At 39.9% G+C, this 17613-nt stretch overlaps 1 protein-coding gene across 2 annotated transcripts; it reads left to right on the top strand.

The window, feature by feature from the left end:
- The first annotated feature begins 2982 nt into the window (after positions 1 to 2982).
- LOC141419650 (ubiquitin-conjugating enzyme E2 D2-like) lies at positions 2983 to 3577 on the top strand. Of its 2 annotated transcripts, XM_074062869.1 has the most exons (2): positions 2983 to 3126; positions 3181 to 3577. In XM_074062869.1, the coding sequence occupies exons 1-2, from the start codon at positions 2983 to 2985 to the stop codon at positions 3424 to 3426; spliced, it is 390 nt and encodes a 129-aa protein (XP_073918970.1). In that variant the 3' UTR covers positions 3427 to 3577. The 2 variants fall into 2 exon arrangements, with proteins under 2 accessions (XP_073918970.1, XP_073918968.1); XM_074062867.1 differs by having other exon boundaries at positions 2983 to 3577.
- The last annotated feature ends 14036 nt before the right edge of the window (positions 3578 to 17613 follow it).

The raw sequence follows: 17613 nt of genomic DNA, 5'->3' as shown, positions 1-17613 counted from the left end.
TGTAGTACTTTATCACAGCGGCCCTATGACACAAGCGAAAGAGGAAGAAAAGAAGGTGTAAGTCTATAAATTACTTCACATTAATAATTTCACTCAAGTAACACTTTAATTCAGTGGTACAATACACACAAACACACACATATGAACATATATACCAAATATACACATGCACATACACACATGCGCGGGCGCATGCACACACACGTACACCTTAATTTGAAATCAGAATAAGTCACTCCATACAATAGGACTGTCACATTTCTTTACTTCACTTCTTGAGAAATGTAATCATTGTCACGAGGATTTGCCAACTTACTACTTTTTCAAGGAGGATTGGGAATACAGGTTTCCTGGGTGTAAAAGTAAGTCCACGTATTTTACACAAAACAGTGGAAAACATGTGCTAATATAAAACTATAAAACACAACATGAAGTGTTTTTAACCTCATTAGAGTTTTGCCTATTTGTTTATTTTTAGTACTGGGGGTTGAATTCAGGGCCTTGTGTTTGGTAGGCAGGAGCTCAACCACTTGAGCCGATCCACTAGCCCCAGTTTTCATTTTTTTTTTTGATACAAGGTTGTTTCATGTGAAAATTCAATACATGCACACAGTATATTTTGAGCAAATTCACCCCCTCTATTATATTCCCTTAACCACTTTTCCTCCTCCCTCCCTTTTAAAACAGTATTTGGTGGAATTCTTCATGTTAGCTCTATTCAAATATAAGTAACATACATTTATCTTGTACACACACAGAGTACCCTCTGGGTTTTCCCTTCCCCACTGGTTGAACATCCTTTCCCCCCCACCCCCACCCCCACCCCCAGTGTCCCTTTGCACTCAAGTCTCATTATTACTGTTATGTTTATAATTTTAGACTTGAATTCCACATATGAAGGAAAACATATTATATTTGGCTTTTTGAGCTTGGCTTATTTCACTTAATATTATGACCCACCCCACCAGTTCCACCATTTTCCTGCAAACAGCATCATTTCATGCTTTTTGATGGCTGAGTAATACTCCATCCTGCATATATGACACATTTTCTGAGCCTTCTTTCTTTCCCTGTCTTTGTCTTCTTTTCCAAATTGTCTGGGTTTATTATTTAAAAAGTTTTAAGACTGAGAAGTGTGGAAGATGGGCTTGTGGGGGGGCCTGTGCTGCATTCTTCAAATGTATCGGTGTTAATTTGAAGTCACAGAAAGCTGTTAAGGAGACTACACAAACATGACAAATAAAGGCGACATACCTAGACTGACTCTTGTGCATGCAGGACTTTTTTTTTCTCATTAAGAACATTATTTGTGAATGGATGAGACTGAAATACAGATACCATATTAGAGTGTCTATAACCATAGTATCAGTGTTAATATTATTGCACGTGTGTGTGTGTGTGTGTGTGTGTGTGTGTGTGTGTGTGTGGTGTGTGTGAATCAGAGTAATGGTTTCTTTTACTTTTGTTTTCTTTTCCATCTTACCTATCAAATCTTCAGAAATTGACTTTCACCCCAAATTGAGATTTTGATTGTTTGTATGAATTATAATAACTAAAGTACATATATATGCCAGATGCACTACTGGTTACTTTATCTATTTTCCTTTATACACCCTCTGTTCTTCCTCCTTGTCTTGTTCTGCCTGGAGTTCTGAAACTTTTGAAGTTATTTTGAGCATGAATTGAATTGTTTTTTTTTTTTTTTTTTTTTTGTGGTATTGGGCCTTGAACTCCCGGCCTACACCTTGAGCCACTCCAGCAGCCCTTTTTATTTATGTGAAGATAGGTTCTCAGGAACTATTTGCCCGAACTGGGTTCAAACCGTGATCCTCCTGATCTCTGCCTCCTGAGTAGCTAGGATTACAGCCCTGAGCCACCAGAGCCTGGCTTGAATTGAATTTTTGAAAACCTTAAATCTTCATAAAAGTAAGGTTACCAAACATTAACAAAAGTTACTCCTAAAAGTATGTCTGTGTTATTAAATTTACTAAGGTTGTTTATACCAGAGAGAATGCAGTCCTTGGGAAACACACAGAGAAGTCAGTCACGATGTGTGCTGTGTGCGAGGTAAATATGAACAGACTTCAGGGAGATTAAAGAAAAGCTACAGTGAGGAGTAGAGGGGAGCTAGGTCACCGAGCTGATTTTTTTGGTGGGGCCTTCATTCGTTTTTTTATTTAAAGAAACAAACAAAGACATGGATGAGATTGGAAATTTGAACACCAAATGCTTATTTGATGATATTACAGAAAAATTAATTTTTGGAAGTGATATAGTAAGGTCTAAGTTTAATTAATTAATTATTTTTCTTCTGAGCTGACTTCGTTGAGCTTTTTCCTGGTAAATCGGTGGAGGTGGTCGCACAGGGCCCCCACGCAGCCCGCACGCTGACCCCACGCTGACCCCACGCGCTGACCCCACGCGCTGACCCCACGCGCTAACCTCCATCACTGTGAGTCACAGCCAACGGCCTCACCATACCTGCACCCCAGGGTGGCAGAGTGTGAGATGTGGGCGTCGGTGGCCTCCGAGAGCGGCGAGCTGCCTGAGGACGAAGCTTTGGCCTCCCCGCGCAGCAGCAACACCAGCAGTGGCCGCGGTGGCTTCGCCCAGCAGAGCGATGGTGTGGTCCAGGCAGCGCCAACGGGGATGGCGATGATGCCCGCGACGGAGCCTGTGCCAGCTGTGGGCGGTGAGCAGCAGCAAGAGGAGGAGGAGGAGGGGCAGGAGGATGGTGGCCCCGAGCCACAGGTGCCCCCTGAGGAGGAGGAGGAAGAGCAGGGGGAAGACATAGAGGAGTGGCAGCCTGTTGCCCAGTGGGTGCCGGTCAGCTCCTCGCAGCAGCAGCAGCAGCAGCGGCGGCAGCAGCAGCAGCAGCCGCAGCAGCCCCGCCAGAGTAGCCATGGCGATGGTGGAGAAGCGAACGACGCCTCTGGAGGCAGCCCCCAGCAGAGGAGAGAGCAGAACGTGCTGATGGAGACCATGGCTCTCAAGCGCATTCACAAGGAGCTGCTGGAGATGGAGCTCGACCCGCCGGCACAGTGCTCTGCGGGGCCCATGAGCGATGACTTGTTCCTCTGGCAAGCCACCATCATGGGGCCTGAAGACAGCCCCTACCACGGAGGAGTCTTCTTCCTCTCCATCCAGTTTCCCTGTAATTACCCCTTCCGGCCTCCCAAGGTGGCCTTCAAGACCAAGATCTACCATCCCAATGTCAACAGGAAGGGGACCATCTGCCTTGACATCCTGCGGTCTGCGTGGTCCCCGGCGCTGACCATCTCCAAGGTGCTGCTCTCCATCTGCTCTTTGCTGTGCGACCCCAACCCTGATGATCCTCTGGTTCCCGAGATCGCAGCCATCTACCGCATGGACAAGAGAAGGTATGAGAGCACGGCCCGGAAGTGGACCGAGAAATACGCCATGTGAATTCAGCTGCAGAATGCACTGAGAAATAGTACATGCCATATGAATTCACCTACAGAGTGCATGGAGAAATAGGACATCGGCCCTCCTGGCTGACCGAGTTCAGTAGAGAAAACTCCACAGCTGCAACAGCGATAGCAATGATAATAAAAAACCAAACAAAATAAAACAAAGTTGTCAGTTCAAGTTAATCGGTTGTCTTTTGCTGCTTTTTTTCTGTAAAGGCAGGTCCTCTCCACCCTCTCAGCACACCTTGCATACCTTTCATATTGAGGCTAATGGGGAGAGGGAAGGACTGGGGAGGGAAGAAATGGCTGGTGAAGAGAAGGAGGGAGGGAGAAAGGGCAAGAGAACAGGGAAGAGAGGACAAGGAGGGAGGTTTGGGGAGTTCAACTAATTGGTTGCCTTTTGATTGATTTGTATAAAGGGAGGCCCTTTCTGCTCTTGCTGGCACACCATGTACACCTCTCATGTTGAGGCAAGGGAGTAGGGAAGAGAGGAGGGAGGGAAGAGAGGGAAGACTGTGTAGAATAAGAGAATGTGGAGGGGGAAGGAGTAGGGTGGGAGAGAGTGGGGGGAGAGAGAAAGGCATACAACTCCAGAATTGACTGAGAAATAAGCCATGTGACTTCTAACCAAAATTTCATCCCTGTAATTGCAGTGATACTAAAAAGTTGGTAGCTCAATTAATTGGTTACCTTTTGATTACTTTCTGTAAAGGTAGGCCCCCTCCACACCTTCTGGGTAAACCTCCTAAGCCTTTCATACTGAGGTTAGTGAGGTGTGACAAAGTGGGAGAGAGGACCAATGGAGGAGAGGGGAGTGGGGATGGGGGTGGGGAAGAATCAGAGAGTAGAGAAGGAGAGAGAACAAGGAAAAGTGAGGGGAGAGGGAGGTGAGGTGAAGAAGGGACACGGGGAGGGAGGAGAGGAGGTGGGGAAGAGGCTTGGGGAACATGAGATGGGAAGATGGAGGATAGGAGGGGAGGAGGGAGGGGGCACTTTGGGGAGGGAGTAGGTATGAAGAGGGCTGAGAGTAAGGTTGAGGAGGTGGAGAAAATATGAGAGCACTGCTAGAGTGTGGATGGAGAAATACACCATGTGACTTCAAAATAAAATTCCATCACAGCAATAGCCAGCGGGGGGGAAGGGGAGAAGTCTAAAGACCAGGGGCCTGGGAGGAGAGGTTGGGGAACTGAAGTTTTGGGAGTATGAGAAGGGAGTAGGGTGGAGAGAAGAGATGGGGGAGTGGGGGAGGAAAGGGATTATGGATCTGTTTACCATGCCCAGCCCGGACAGGAAAATTCTTGATGCTGGGGCCTCTAGAACTGACAGCGGTTAGGGAAAGCTGACTGAAAACTACAAAGCTTGTTAGGCATTAATTTTATTCCGAGGAAGCCTGTGTTTTCACGTGTTTTGATTTTAAACACAAACTATATTAAGACCTACCCTCTATTTTGAGGTTCAAATTTAACTGGCCAGAAATTAAGTGGATTGGGAGTTGGTACAAATAAAATGAATATTTCCCTGTTTTCTGTACCTCCCACCCTTTCAACTCCCACCATTTTGTCCTCTCTGCTGCATTCCCACCTCCTAGCTCTCCTTTGTCTTGTTTGCGCAAGACCCATGTAGGGTTTGAGATTTCAGCCAGTTTGCAAACCTGCAAATTAGCCTGGCACAGTTTTGGTGGAGGCTAACAGCAGAATACCAGGAGTTCCTGGGATAGAGACAAAGGCCTTTATTGGTCATGGCACAGCAAGTAGCATGAGCTTCACTGATGGCAGTTCCCCTTGTCCCCCAGATTCCAAAAGAGCCACGTGGTGCAGACTAAGAGGGTGCTGCACACTCAGTGGGTTTGTGACAGGGTTTGTGTCACAGCTCAGCTGTGAAGGAAGGGCCAGCAAGCCTACCCAACCTTTGTCCCACAGGGAGGCATTCTTATTAAGTGGTAAGGAAACAACTCTACCCTCTGGGCCTGGAGGGACCTATGTCTTCCAAGGCTGCTCACTATACAGACATACCTCAAGACAGCTGCTTAAAAACCAAAATATATACTCAATATGATACTGAATTTTTAATAACCCCACTTACCCACTCCAACACAAATTTTACATTTATTTTCAGTATTTGTTTACACCCTAACACTGAAAAATCGCATTATTAAATAAAGATTGCTAAGTACATCTGTAAGAAAATGTAAAATGTTATTTTAAATGCTAAGTGATCCTTGGTAGTTCAAGATAAATGCTGTCCAAAGGTGTATAGAAATATCATGGGGTGTTAGTTTGCTTTCCTTGCTGTGACAAATGCCTGAGCAAAACAATTTAAAAAGGGGAAAGATTTATTTGCACTCCTGGCTTCACAAGTTTCAGTCCTTGTGGGTTGGCTCCATTGTTTGGGGGCTAGTGGTGACGGCAGTACATCCTGGTGGAAGGGTGTGGTGGAGCAAAAATGCACATCTCCTGGCGTATGGGAAACAGAGACACAGAGGCAGAAAGGCGCTGAGGACAAGGTATATCCTTCCGGAACACACTCCCACAGATCTACTTCCTCCTAGTAAGTTCCACCCCCTAATTTCCACCACTTCACAACTATGTCATCAAATTATAAATCCATCCATGGGTTAATCCATTGGTTAAATCAGATCCCTCATGGTCCAGTCACTTCCCAGAAGCCCAGCTTTTGAACACTGCTACATCGAGAACCAAGCCTTCAGCACATCAGCCTTTTTTATATCCAAACCATAAGACATGAGGAAGAGGACCAAAGAGTTTTAACTGCTCAGATCCATCTGGTTATCAAGGTTAAAAAGCATAATTTTGCAAAAATTCTTGTGCATACTCAAAAACTCCCAATTTTCCCTGTGCACCTTCGAAATTCAGGAATGTCTACTCAGGTGATAAGCAGATTATTACTGTTACATTATTACCGCTTTTACCATAATCATTATCTTTTAAGTGCTTTAGTAATACTCTCTTTTGAAGGAATGGGAGCTGCTATGATCTGAATGCCCTCCACCAATCTGATTTGTTGAAACTGAACTGCCAATATGATAGCACTAAGACATGGGGCCTGGGATGAGAACCCTCATAAAAGGCCTTGAGGGAGGGAATTCACTGTCCTCTGTTCTTCCCCATGTGAGGATACAGCATTCCTCTCTTTTGGTCTTCTCACCCCTCTTGTCTTGTGAAGATTTGGCAAGAAGGCTCTCACAATCCCATACCTTCAAAAAAGACTTTCCAGACTCCAAAACTGTAAGAAATAAAAATTTTATTGTATGTAAATTACCTTGTCTCAGATATTTTGTTATAGCAGCTCAAAAAGGATTAAGACAAGAAGGGTTATAATTTTAACTAAAAGCATGCCTAATATCAATGACTCAAGGTTTTTAAATACAAATGAAAATAAGACTATAAATACACAGAAAATTTTTGTTTCTGCACCAAAGGTACTAATCCTTCAAACATAAAATTTCCATTTATCTATATATCTGGGAAGTGCTGGCAAATAAGAATGTTTTTACAACTGTTGTGTCTACTATAGTAGCCACTAGCCGCATGGAGCTAGCTATGGACCACTTAAATTTGGAGAGTATAAACCTGCATGTGAAGCATGTGAATATTTTATTTTGTTTCACTTTAATGAATTTTAAATTATGTTATTAATTAAATTGAATCAACCCATTTAAAATACACACTACTGTCCAGTGGCTATTTTTTTTATCATTACATGGTAGCTGAAGGCAAGAAATATGCATATTGGTTTCTGGGTAATTCAGACAGTCAGTGTCAAAGTGGAAGAACTGTTCATGTGACCTATCAGGACTGAATTAAGAACCCAGGAAAGCAAAGTATGTCTTAAGGACAGGCCTAAAAGTCTGGTATTTCCTCTACCGTGAAAGAAAATGAGGATTTGGGTGGCATGGGGATGTATTTTTTTTTTCTTTTATGTTTTTCTCTGAATTTATTTATTTATTTATTTTTTATGATTGAGGCATTGTGGAAAAGCATGAGTGTTTGAATCAAAAATTTGTGTTCTGTTGAGACTCTGCCAATAAATAGTCCTGTGGTCCTAAACAAGTTTCTTGACCACTATGAACCTTAGTTTCCTCAAGTATTAAATGAGAAAATATCTGTAATACACTTCTTGGATTTAAAAAAAATAAGATGATCTATGAAAAAGACCTAACCTCTGCCATTGAATGCACATTTATAATGATAGTTTTACTTACTAGCTTTCTCTTCATTTGATTATTTCTTTTCAGGTAAACTTGTTGGGGGTGCCACCATAATGACTACACTGTCTAGGTCAATATATCAGATATTACTAGGATGGCAGGAGGAGAAGGCAGGGACCAAGAGAGTCTGTCTGTGATTTCAATTAATTTGGGAATTCCTGAAAGGGTGCATTGACAAGGGTGTGAGACGAGGTATTCCCCCTGATATGAGATAGGACGGTAGAAGGATGTAATAATAACACAAAGGAGCCAGGGAACCTGTGTAGCACCACTTCTGGATCCATTTTGCAGAACATTCTGCCCCATAATTGACCGGGAGTAATGGATGACTGTGACTGAGGCTACTTCTTGGTACAGTGGCCAACAGTCCCTAGCAAGGACATCAACAGGGACTTTCCCAAATCCAGGGGTTAGCCTCATTAACATCTCATTATAGTTTCAGTTTCATGCATGCACCACCCCTCAAATTTCAGCCTTGGCTGTGAGGATATCTTATTATGTAAACCACTCCCCATTAGCTGGTTCTTGAAATGTCCTCCCACTTCTTCTAAAACTCTACAATTATGTACACATCCTTAGCATAATCATTAAACTCTTATCCATAAAAGTCCCTGAAGCTCTGGCTCCATACACTTGACTGCTTGGTGAAGCTGCTTGCTCTCAGTTTCCCTTGGGGTTGTGCTATCCCTTTATGAGCAATTGTGCTTTACTAAAATCTAGCTTTTGCTTAAATACATCTGCTCTGTTAAAGACTCCTCTATGTGTCTGCCCATGCGTATTTTTCTTGGGTGAGACCAAGGACTTGACACTGCATTTCCCCTGACATCCCCACAGTATTTTAGTAATACAAACCAACTTCAGAATACATGAATATCAATTTGAGAATTTGTAAAAAGTGAAGATTTTTAGTCTCACCTCCATGGCCTCTACAAAGACCCAGTAATCTGCATTTACAATAACCAAAAATAATTTTAGACAGATGGAAAATGAGCAAGCCACAGTAAACTAAGGGTTTTATTGCACTCCTTATTGTTTTTTTCTTTTTTCTTTTTCTTTTTGGTGCTGTTGTTAACAAGAGAGGGTAGGAATCTGCATTGTTATTGAGGATTGTCAAGGCTAATGAATTTTGATTTAGTCATAGCATATATCTTCCCTAAGTGATTTATGTTGCATAAGAATGTTTTGAATAACTTTGCTAGCAATATTCAAACCTATTTGTTCTCATAGCCCTAGCTTAAATACTTCATAGTTTTGCAAATAAGAGGATGAGTTAGCCTCATTACAAATTGCATGAAGGGAAGAAATTAAGTGTACTCTGGTACTTATCAAATGTTGAGGGTAATTAATGTTAAATTATTTTGAAAATTTCTAGATGAGCTGTTGAAAAGAATATTGTTTTCCAGTTAAATACCAGTTTGAGTTCTATAGGAAGTAGCATTGCCTCACTAAAACTGCTCACGAGTGACTCAATTCTGTTTCGAAATCTTTCGATAGGTTATTCTAAGATTTAAGATTATGGGTTATATTACTGCTTTACGGGATTTAAAGTGCTTTTACTGGCACTACTGGAGTTTGAACTTGGGACTTTGCACTTGCTAGGCAGGCACTCTACCACTTGAGTCACACCTCCAGCCCTCTTTGCTCTGGTTATTTTTGAAATAAGGTTTTGTTTTTCTGCCCAGGCCAGCTTGGAAGGCAATTCTCCTATTTTAAAGCTTCCTGCTGCAGCTGGGATGACAGGCATGAACCACAACACGCCCAGCTATTGTTTGACATGGGTTCTCCAGAACTTTCTGCCCTAGCTGTCCTCAAACCTCTATGCTCCTGATATCCACCTCCCAAATACCTAGGATTACAGGCTTGAGCCCCCGAGCCTGGCTGTTAAAGAGCCTGTGGGTGGGGTGACACAACACCTTAACCTCAGATACAAGAAAGGCAGAACTATGACTTATTTATAGCTCCACAAAGAGAAGGGGGCCACAATGGGACACAAAGGAAATTGCACCTGGTGACAGAGAAAGAGCATCCTATAGCTGGATGGGCACTTTATATGTATTTCCTGGTGTCCCTGTGAATTGAATAAATTGACATTTTCCCGGTCCCTGTGAATAGTGGCTGTCTCTAGTTGTCTGGTGCCTCGTACGGAGGTGTGGGAGAGACTGACATGGGGTGCAGTTTTGTGGGAGCTTCGGAATCTGCCCAGGAAGTCAAGTTGAGCTTTTAGGCATTCATTACTTCAAACTTGGATCAAAACAGCACTCACAAGTATGCTACACTAACCATTTTCTTCTAAGGTAAAATAAAAATGGCCGTAGATAATGGTGTGAAGGAATCTCTACAAATATTTTGTGTTTATTTTAGGGGACCACACTACGGTAAGAAAATTAAATACTCATTGAGCATGGCCTGTTTGATAAGTGTTTTATGAAGTTGTTAATGCATATCTTCACCATCCTATCCAACTAGATATAGCGAAAGCTCTACCTCATTCTGACATGAGGATGGAAAAGGAGTGTAGTGCCACGTGATTATACCTAAGTTATACATTGACATTTCATTAAAAGCGAGATATTTCATTAAAAGACTAAGAAACGGCACAGACATTATGAATAGGAGTGACATGACGCAAAGGTACAAATCATGAGGAAGTATATGGTGGAAAAGAACCACTTTTCCAATCTGTATGGCTACATCACAGATTATTGGAGAGAAAAGACGGCCTGATCGTGGATGATGCTACAGTTTGCATAGGAAATGTTCACCCAAAAGGTCATGTGTTGAATGCCAGGCCCCCAACTGTTGGCACTATTGAAAGGTGATTGGATCATGAGGGCACTAATTTCATCAATGGGCTATTACACGGTAGGGCCTGGTTCCAAGAAGTAGTCACTGACTGTGTGTCTTTGAAGGGTTTATCTTGTTCTGGTTCCTTCGTGACTCTCTCTCTCTCTCTTTCTGCCTCCTGGTTTCCATGAAGTGAGCAGTCTCTATCGCATACTCCCATCAACGTGATGTTTTTGCCTTGCTTCATGCCCAATGCCCCAGAGCCAGCCCCTCATGGATTGAAACCTCAGATAATATGAGCTAAAATTAATATTTTCTTCTGTAGGATAATGATTTCTCAGCAATTTGTCACAAAGACAAACAGTCTGAATGACACAGAAGGTCCCATAAGACAAGTCTAGTCTTGATTCTGTAAGTAATAGAACCATTCCATAAATTGAGTAATAGAATGATATAGTTAGAGTTGCCTGTCAGATAACAATTATAGACAGTTTGGAACACAGAATATAGGAGGTGAGTTACATACAGAAATGAGTTAGCAGGGCATTTTGAGAATCCAGGTGAGAGATGATTAGGGTGTGTGAGAGGATGAAAGCAGTGTTATAAGGATGCAGAGGACTTTACAGGCAGGAAAATTTTCCAAATTTAATAGACAAGACTTGGTTAATGGCTTCATTAAAGGTCATCCTTTAATGAAGGAAGGCATAAAATATAGTTTCTAAAACCATGGATCTCAAAGTGAGGTCCCTGGATACTAGGGTTCATGAGAGTGCTCAGACACTTTGTGTCATGTTCCCTTTTCCATATACATATCTGAATGAGGCCAATTCTTTTCACATGTTTTACTCCCCCACCCACCACACACACACCTTATGTGTGGTTTCATTTGTTTGTGGTTTCAGCTGCCCATTGCCAGCCATGGCCAGTCCTGACCGAGGATGGTCTGAAAATATTAAAGGGAAAATAACAAAAATAACAAATTCATGACTTTTTTTTGCATGTCATACTGAGTAGTGTAATGACATCTTGTGCCATGCCCCTCCATCTTGCCATGGTTTTATCCAGTGTACCTCTACTACTACCCTTTAGTCACTTAGTAGTCCTGTCTATCGTCAGACTGACAGTCACAAGTATGGATACGCTTGTGTTCAAATAACCTTTATTTTACTTAGTGATGGCCTCAAGGCATTGGCTATGCCAAAGAGAGGATTTAAAGTGCTTCTTTTAGGTGAAAACCAAAAATTCTCAACTTAATGAAAATCATCACATCCCGAGTTTGCTAACATCTATGGTAAGATCAAATCTTCTATTCATGAACTTTAGAAGAAAGAGAAAATTTGTACAAATTTTTCAGTTGAGCCTCAGACTGCAAAAGTTATAGCCATAGTGTATAGTCACTTCTTACTTAAGAAAACTGAAAAGGCATTAAATTTGTGTATATATGTGTAAGAGTCTTATAATGTATCCTCTGTGGGGAAGGGGGGTCTATTGTACCTAGCATACTTCAATCCAAATGATATACTAATGACATTTTGCATGTAGAAACCAATATATATGAATCCCTACTAAGTCAGAAAAGAAAGAAGCTTGCTAAATAGTAAAAAGATCTTACTTCGCTCAGTAAATGTTGGTTTAGAAATGCAATTAATTTATGTTACTCATGTTAATATGCAGCGAGTTTGTTTTTATTTTAATAATAAATAGTATAAAATGTCTAATGTGGTGAACTCAATACTAACAATTAACTAAATAAGACCTGTTTGGGTTCTTTCATAATCTTTAAGAGTGTAAAGGGATCCCAAGGCAAAAAGTTGCAGAAGTAGTCATCCTGAATACATTCCATTTGTGACCAGGGCAACTAGAATAATGCCACCTTTTCCTAGAAGAGTGATGTAAGAACAATAACCGGTTTGTGGGGTGTCAATAAGGACTTCAATGAATTGGATATTTGCATGAGTTTATATTTTTTAAAACATTGAAATGTCTCCTCCTGTGAAATAAGCTTGGACTGGGGCTAATAGTTTTGAGAGTAATGCACAAACAGGTAAAAGTAAGGTAAGAACATTCATTATACAATATAGCCCTGATGAAAATAAGAAAGAAAGGTATGGCTCTCTCATCTGATTGAGATTTCTGTCACAGGAAAAAAAGAGGTGGAAATATGTGGGATTTATTTTTTTTAAAGGTAGCCTTACATTCCCTATTATACTATAATCCTAACTAATGATTTCCAGAAGTCATGTAACTATCTCTTGTATTCTTTTGCTTTTCAGTTATCAACTGTGAGAAGCATTGATTCGTGAGGGAAAAAAATAAAAGACTCCTGTAAGTAATGTAAAGCAGACTTCTCTGACACGAGAACAATAAAAACAAAATGTCATAGGTAGATCTACTTATGCTATTTGAATATTTTTAAGGATTTCTAAGGTCCATTACTTGAGCTATCCATTTTGTCCTGGAAATAAACAAAACAGAGGCCAGGGACACTAATGCTATTTTAAGTTAGAGTAATAATTGAAGTTTCTAATTATTTTTTTAATTAAAATATGTATTTTATTTTTCATCTGTTTGTTTTTTTATTGTTTTTTATTATTAGCATATCATTGTTGTACAGGGGGTACGTTGGTTTTTGCCTACAAAGAAATTAAGGTTTCCTTTCTACAAGTGGATATTGCAGATTAGTATTTCTTGGTGACCTATGATAATTTCTAAGAGCAAGCAGATAAAGTAAATGAAATCTTTTTCAAGTCATGACATTCACAAAATCCCAGGCTACTCGCAAATATTTCAAATGAGTTTAAGATTTCTTTCTAAAAATCTTGTGAAAATTACAAGATAAAATACACTTCAGATCCCTAATTGTTTCATAAATTTTTAGCTTATTTACACTTTCTCAAATTTAAATTTTTCTAGGGTAGTGTGTTTTGAATTTCTGTAACCATGGCCTGCACTAAGAAATACATTGTACATCATTATCTATTACATACACACATGCATATATATGTATTGATGAGAAGAATAAATGTCATTAAACCATGTGTGATTATATTGCCTAATATATGTACCTGTATTTTAATGTACTGTTTTAATGTGTTGGTTGTGACCCACTAAAGAGTTTTCACGAACCACCAATGGATCATTCACAAATATTTGCCCACGGTGCCCCAGGAAACAAAGTTTTTTGCCTTTGACCCAGAAATCTCATGATATTCTGACAACCTCTATAAGCCTGTGGCAGTTTAGGATAATATCTTAGACAGGTAAGGACATGGATCACAACCCACAGTTTGAAGAAAATTGTTTTAAGATTGCCATTATAAGTGACTCATGTTCTTTCATATGTAAATATTGCAATCAGCTTCTATGAACTGGGCTAGTAATGGTGGCAGCAATGATAAAATTACAGTTACAGAAAAATAACAGCAATAGCCGGAAAGTTTTAGTGTATATAAGCCCTTTCTTCTGTCCATGTTAAATTATGCTTCTAGATAGACACTTTTCAGTTTAGGAAAAGTTTTGAATGCATGCTCAAAAGAAAAACTGAAACAACTCTATAAATTCAAACTGACACAAAGGTAGATTACAGTTTTTTTTTTTTTGTTTTTTTTCGTGGTGGTTAACCAAAATGTGGCTCATGTGATCCACAGAGTTTTATGTAGTAGGCAGAAGCAATTCTATGATTACATACAGATAGAAATAGATTTTTTACTGATGCATGTGTTCCACCTAAGCACACAGGAAGTTTAAATGAACCGTTCCTTCCAGTCTGATCTGTATTAACTAAAACTCAGGACTTCTTTCAAATCCATCAGTCTTGAAGTTATAAACAAACAAAAATCAAAGTAGAGACAATACTTATATAGAGAGGAGAGGTTATCACATGCTCACCTGGTATAGATGCAAGTGGATACTGACAAGAAGACCTCTACTAGAAACAAATTTCCTTAGGCAAAATATGGACTGATGGATAGGGTAGGTGATGGTTAATTTTATGTGTCAACTGGGTTAAGTCAGCATAACCAACCAGATATTTGGTCAAACAACCAGTCTTAATGACCCTGCTAAGGTACTTTTTAGAAGTGATCAGACCTGAATCAATAGGGTTTTGGGTAAACCAGATGTGACGGACAATGTAGGTGGCCCTCATCTAGTAAGTTGAAGGCCTAATGATAAAAAGACAGGTTTTTCAAAGGAAGAGGGAATTGTACCTCCAGATTGACTTCATACAAGCTAAATTATCAACACTTCCTTGGTTTCCAGGGTGCTGGCCTTCACTGCAGAGTTTGTACCTACCTGCTCAATAATTGCATGGGAACATTCCTTTAACACACACACGCACATACACACACAGTTTTCTTTTTTCAAAATCAACTTTTGTTCACTTGACCGAAAAGTCTCCTGCTTGTTCATATGCAGTATGGAATTAGTACGGTTTTAGTCTAATTATATTAGCAAAACTATAGCAAAAATTTATACTAGCAAAATTATTTTAGCAAAACTATTATCAAAACTGAAGTAATTGTTCCCATGAATCTTGAGAAGAATCGTCAATGTTTTATGAAGGAATACTTTGAGAACACACACACACACACACACACACACACACATCATTGGTTCTATTTATCTGGGGAATGCTGAATAACATAGCTTGAGGTAGCAAGACTGATTCTTGAGGAAGAGTCTTATGCTGTGTTTTCTAATTTGTTCCCTTACTGGGTCCCTAATCTAATTGGTTTCATCGGTATGAATAACTCTATTTCCAGTAGTAAAAAAATGTATTAGTGGTACATGTTATGACGTTGCATTAGAGTCATATAAATAGTATAAAATATCACTATTGGATACTCGTAATGTTATATTCAAAAGGAGAAAATGAGTAAATGCACATATAATACTCTTGAAATATTTTTGTCAAACTAATGGGTATAATGAGATTGACGGTTTTCTCCCAGTTGTGGTGAATTTATGCTGTTCTTTCATATACAGAATCTAGATCCAAAAAAAATGAATGACTCAAATGTAAAATGGGATGCTATTTGGAAATGAACCAGTGGGGAAGGGGAAGGTGAGTGGAGATGGTGATGTGATGAAGATGATCAAAGTAATTTGTATTCATGTTTGCAAATATCACAGATATCTTTCAGGAAACTCAGCCCTCTTTTCATTCATGTGCTAATAATTTGTAATCTGGTTCAAATCTGAGAATTATCTGTGTTTTTCTGACCCTCTCTCCTCTCCTTCTCCTTCTCCCTTTCTTTCCGTTTATCTCTTGCTATACTGGGGTCTGGAGACAGCCTGAGCTCAGCCTCCCAAGTAGCTAGGATTACAGATATGAGCCACCTGTACCAGGCCCGCATTCTCCTTTTATTATTCTAATTAGCATTTTTTCACTTGACCTAGATTTTTTCTGTTTACACAGATCCAACAAGAATTTAGTAGACCTCACTTCTATTACATTTCTAGAAACACTGTGATCACTTATTCAATGTTATTGGTCTCAGAGAGTCAGACTATTCCAATTCCTGCTTTGGATTTGATGTCCATGCCAGTCTCTACGCATCCATATCTTTGGCAATTAAATACATCAACTTGGCCCATGAAAACCAGGCAACCAATTATCTTTAGGCTTTCCAAGTCAGTGGCAGCAGCATACTCTACCATGTATGCTCTGAACTACAGCAAGTAATGATCACTGAATTCAGAAAAGAACCTGGGGGTACACTCACAAATTCATATACCATTGTGTAAACAGTATATACTATGGATCCTGACACAGTGAGTGAGCAGATCTTAAATCTTTTAGTCCCCTTCCTCCGAAGTTTATTGAGAGAGGTCTGCAGCTCAATTTTTATCTAGTGTAGTCCAACCTTTATATACATTTCAGAGTTTCTTTTGAACCCATGAAGCTGCAACATTAAATCTAGAACGTACACATAGTAAGCTCATATCGATAAACATGATTTATTCAATTGTATGTTCTTTCCATCATCTCACAGCCTTAATAGGCATTCCCACACACCTGCCACAAGATTTCTGCTTATATTAATTGGGAATATCATGTAATTTGATTGGAGTTTGGCATAGCTTCTCATGAATCACACTTTATAGTTCACAGTTAGGGGCACACTAAAACTTGATTCTCATTGGAGGTCTAAGGCCAAGGGGAGTGGTAAGGGTGGAACCAAGGAGAATCATCAATCTTTTTAAAGTAAATTACCTGTGGGAAGTTCATTGGGATTTCCTCAGCAAAAAAATGTTTAAATTTCACAAACAGGGTCAAAGGACTTCCACTGAGCTCACCTTGTAATTTATCCACTTTGTTCACCACAATTGGGAACAAATACTATTTATATGACTCTAATGCAACGTCATAACATGTACCACTAATACATTTTTTTACTACTGGAAATAGAGTTATTCATACCGATGAAACCAATTAGATTAGGGACCCAGTAAGGGAACAAATTAGAAAACACAGCATAAGACTCTTCCTCAAGAATCAGTCTTGCTACCTCAAGCTATGTTATTCAGCATTCCCCAGATAAATAGAACCAATGATGTGTGTGTGTGTGTGTGTGTGTGTGTGTGTTCTCAAAGTATTCCTTCATAAAACATTGACGATTCTTCTCAAGATTCATGGGAACAATTACTTCAGTTTTGATAATAGTTTTGCTAAAATAATTTTGCTAGTATAAATTTTTGCTATAGTTTTGCTAATATAATTAGACTAAAACCGTACTAATTCCATACTGCATATGAACAAGCAGGAGACTTTTCGGTCAAGTGAACAAAAGTTGATTTTGAAAAAAGAAAACTGTGTGTGTATGTGCGTGTGTGTGTTAAAGGAATGTTCCCATGCAATTATTGAGCAGGTAGGTACAAACTCTGCAGTGAAGGCCAGCACCCTGGAAACCAAGGAAGTGTTGATAATTTAGCTTGTATGAAGTCAATCTGGAGGTACAATTCCCTCTTCCTTTGAAAAACCTGTCTTTTTATCATTAGGCCTTCAACTTACTAGATGAGGGCCACCTACATTGTCCGTCACATCTGGTTTACCCAAAACCCTATTGATTCAGGTCTGATCACTTCTAAAAAGTACCTTAGCAGGGTCATTAAGACTGGTTGTTTGACCAAATATCTGGTTGGTTATGCTGACTTAACCCAGTTGAC

Source organism: Castor canadensis, chromosome X (assembly GCF_047511655.1).
Source record: "Castor canadensis chromosome X, mCasCan1.hap1v2, whole genome shotgun sequence".
Classification (NCBI taxonomy): domain Eukaryota; kingdom Metazoa; phylum Chordata; class Mammalia; order Rodentia; family Castoridae; genus Castor; species Castor canadensis.
Note: the sequence above shows the minus strand (reverse complement) of the source record. Positions and strands in the feature narration are given on the sequence as shown.

Excerpts from the sequence above, each read along its gene's own strand:
- LOC141419650 (XM_074062867.1), top strand. The coding sequence starts at position 2,983 with ATGGCTCTCAAGCGCATTCACAAGGAGCTGCTGGAGATGGAGCTCGAC.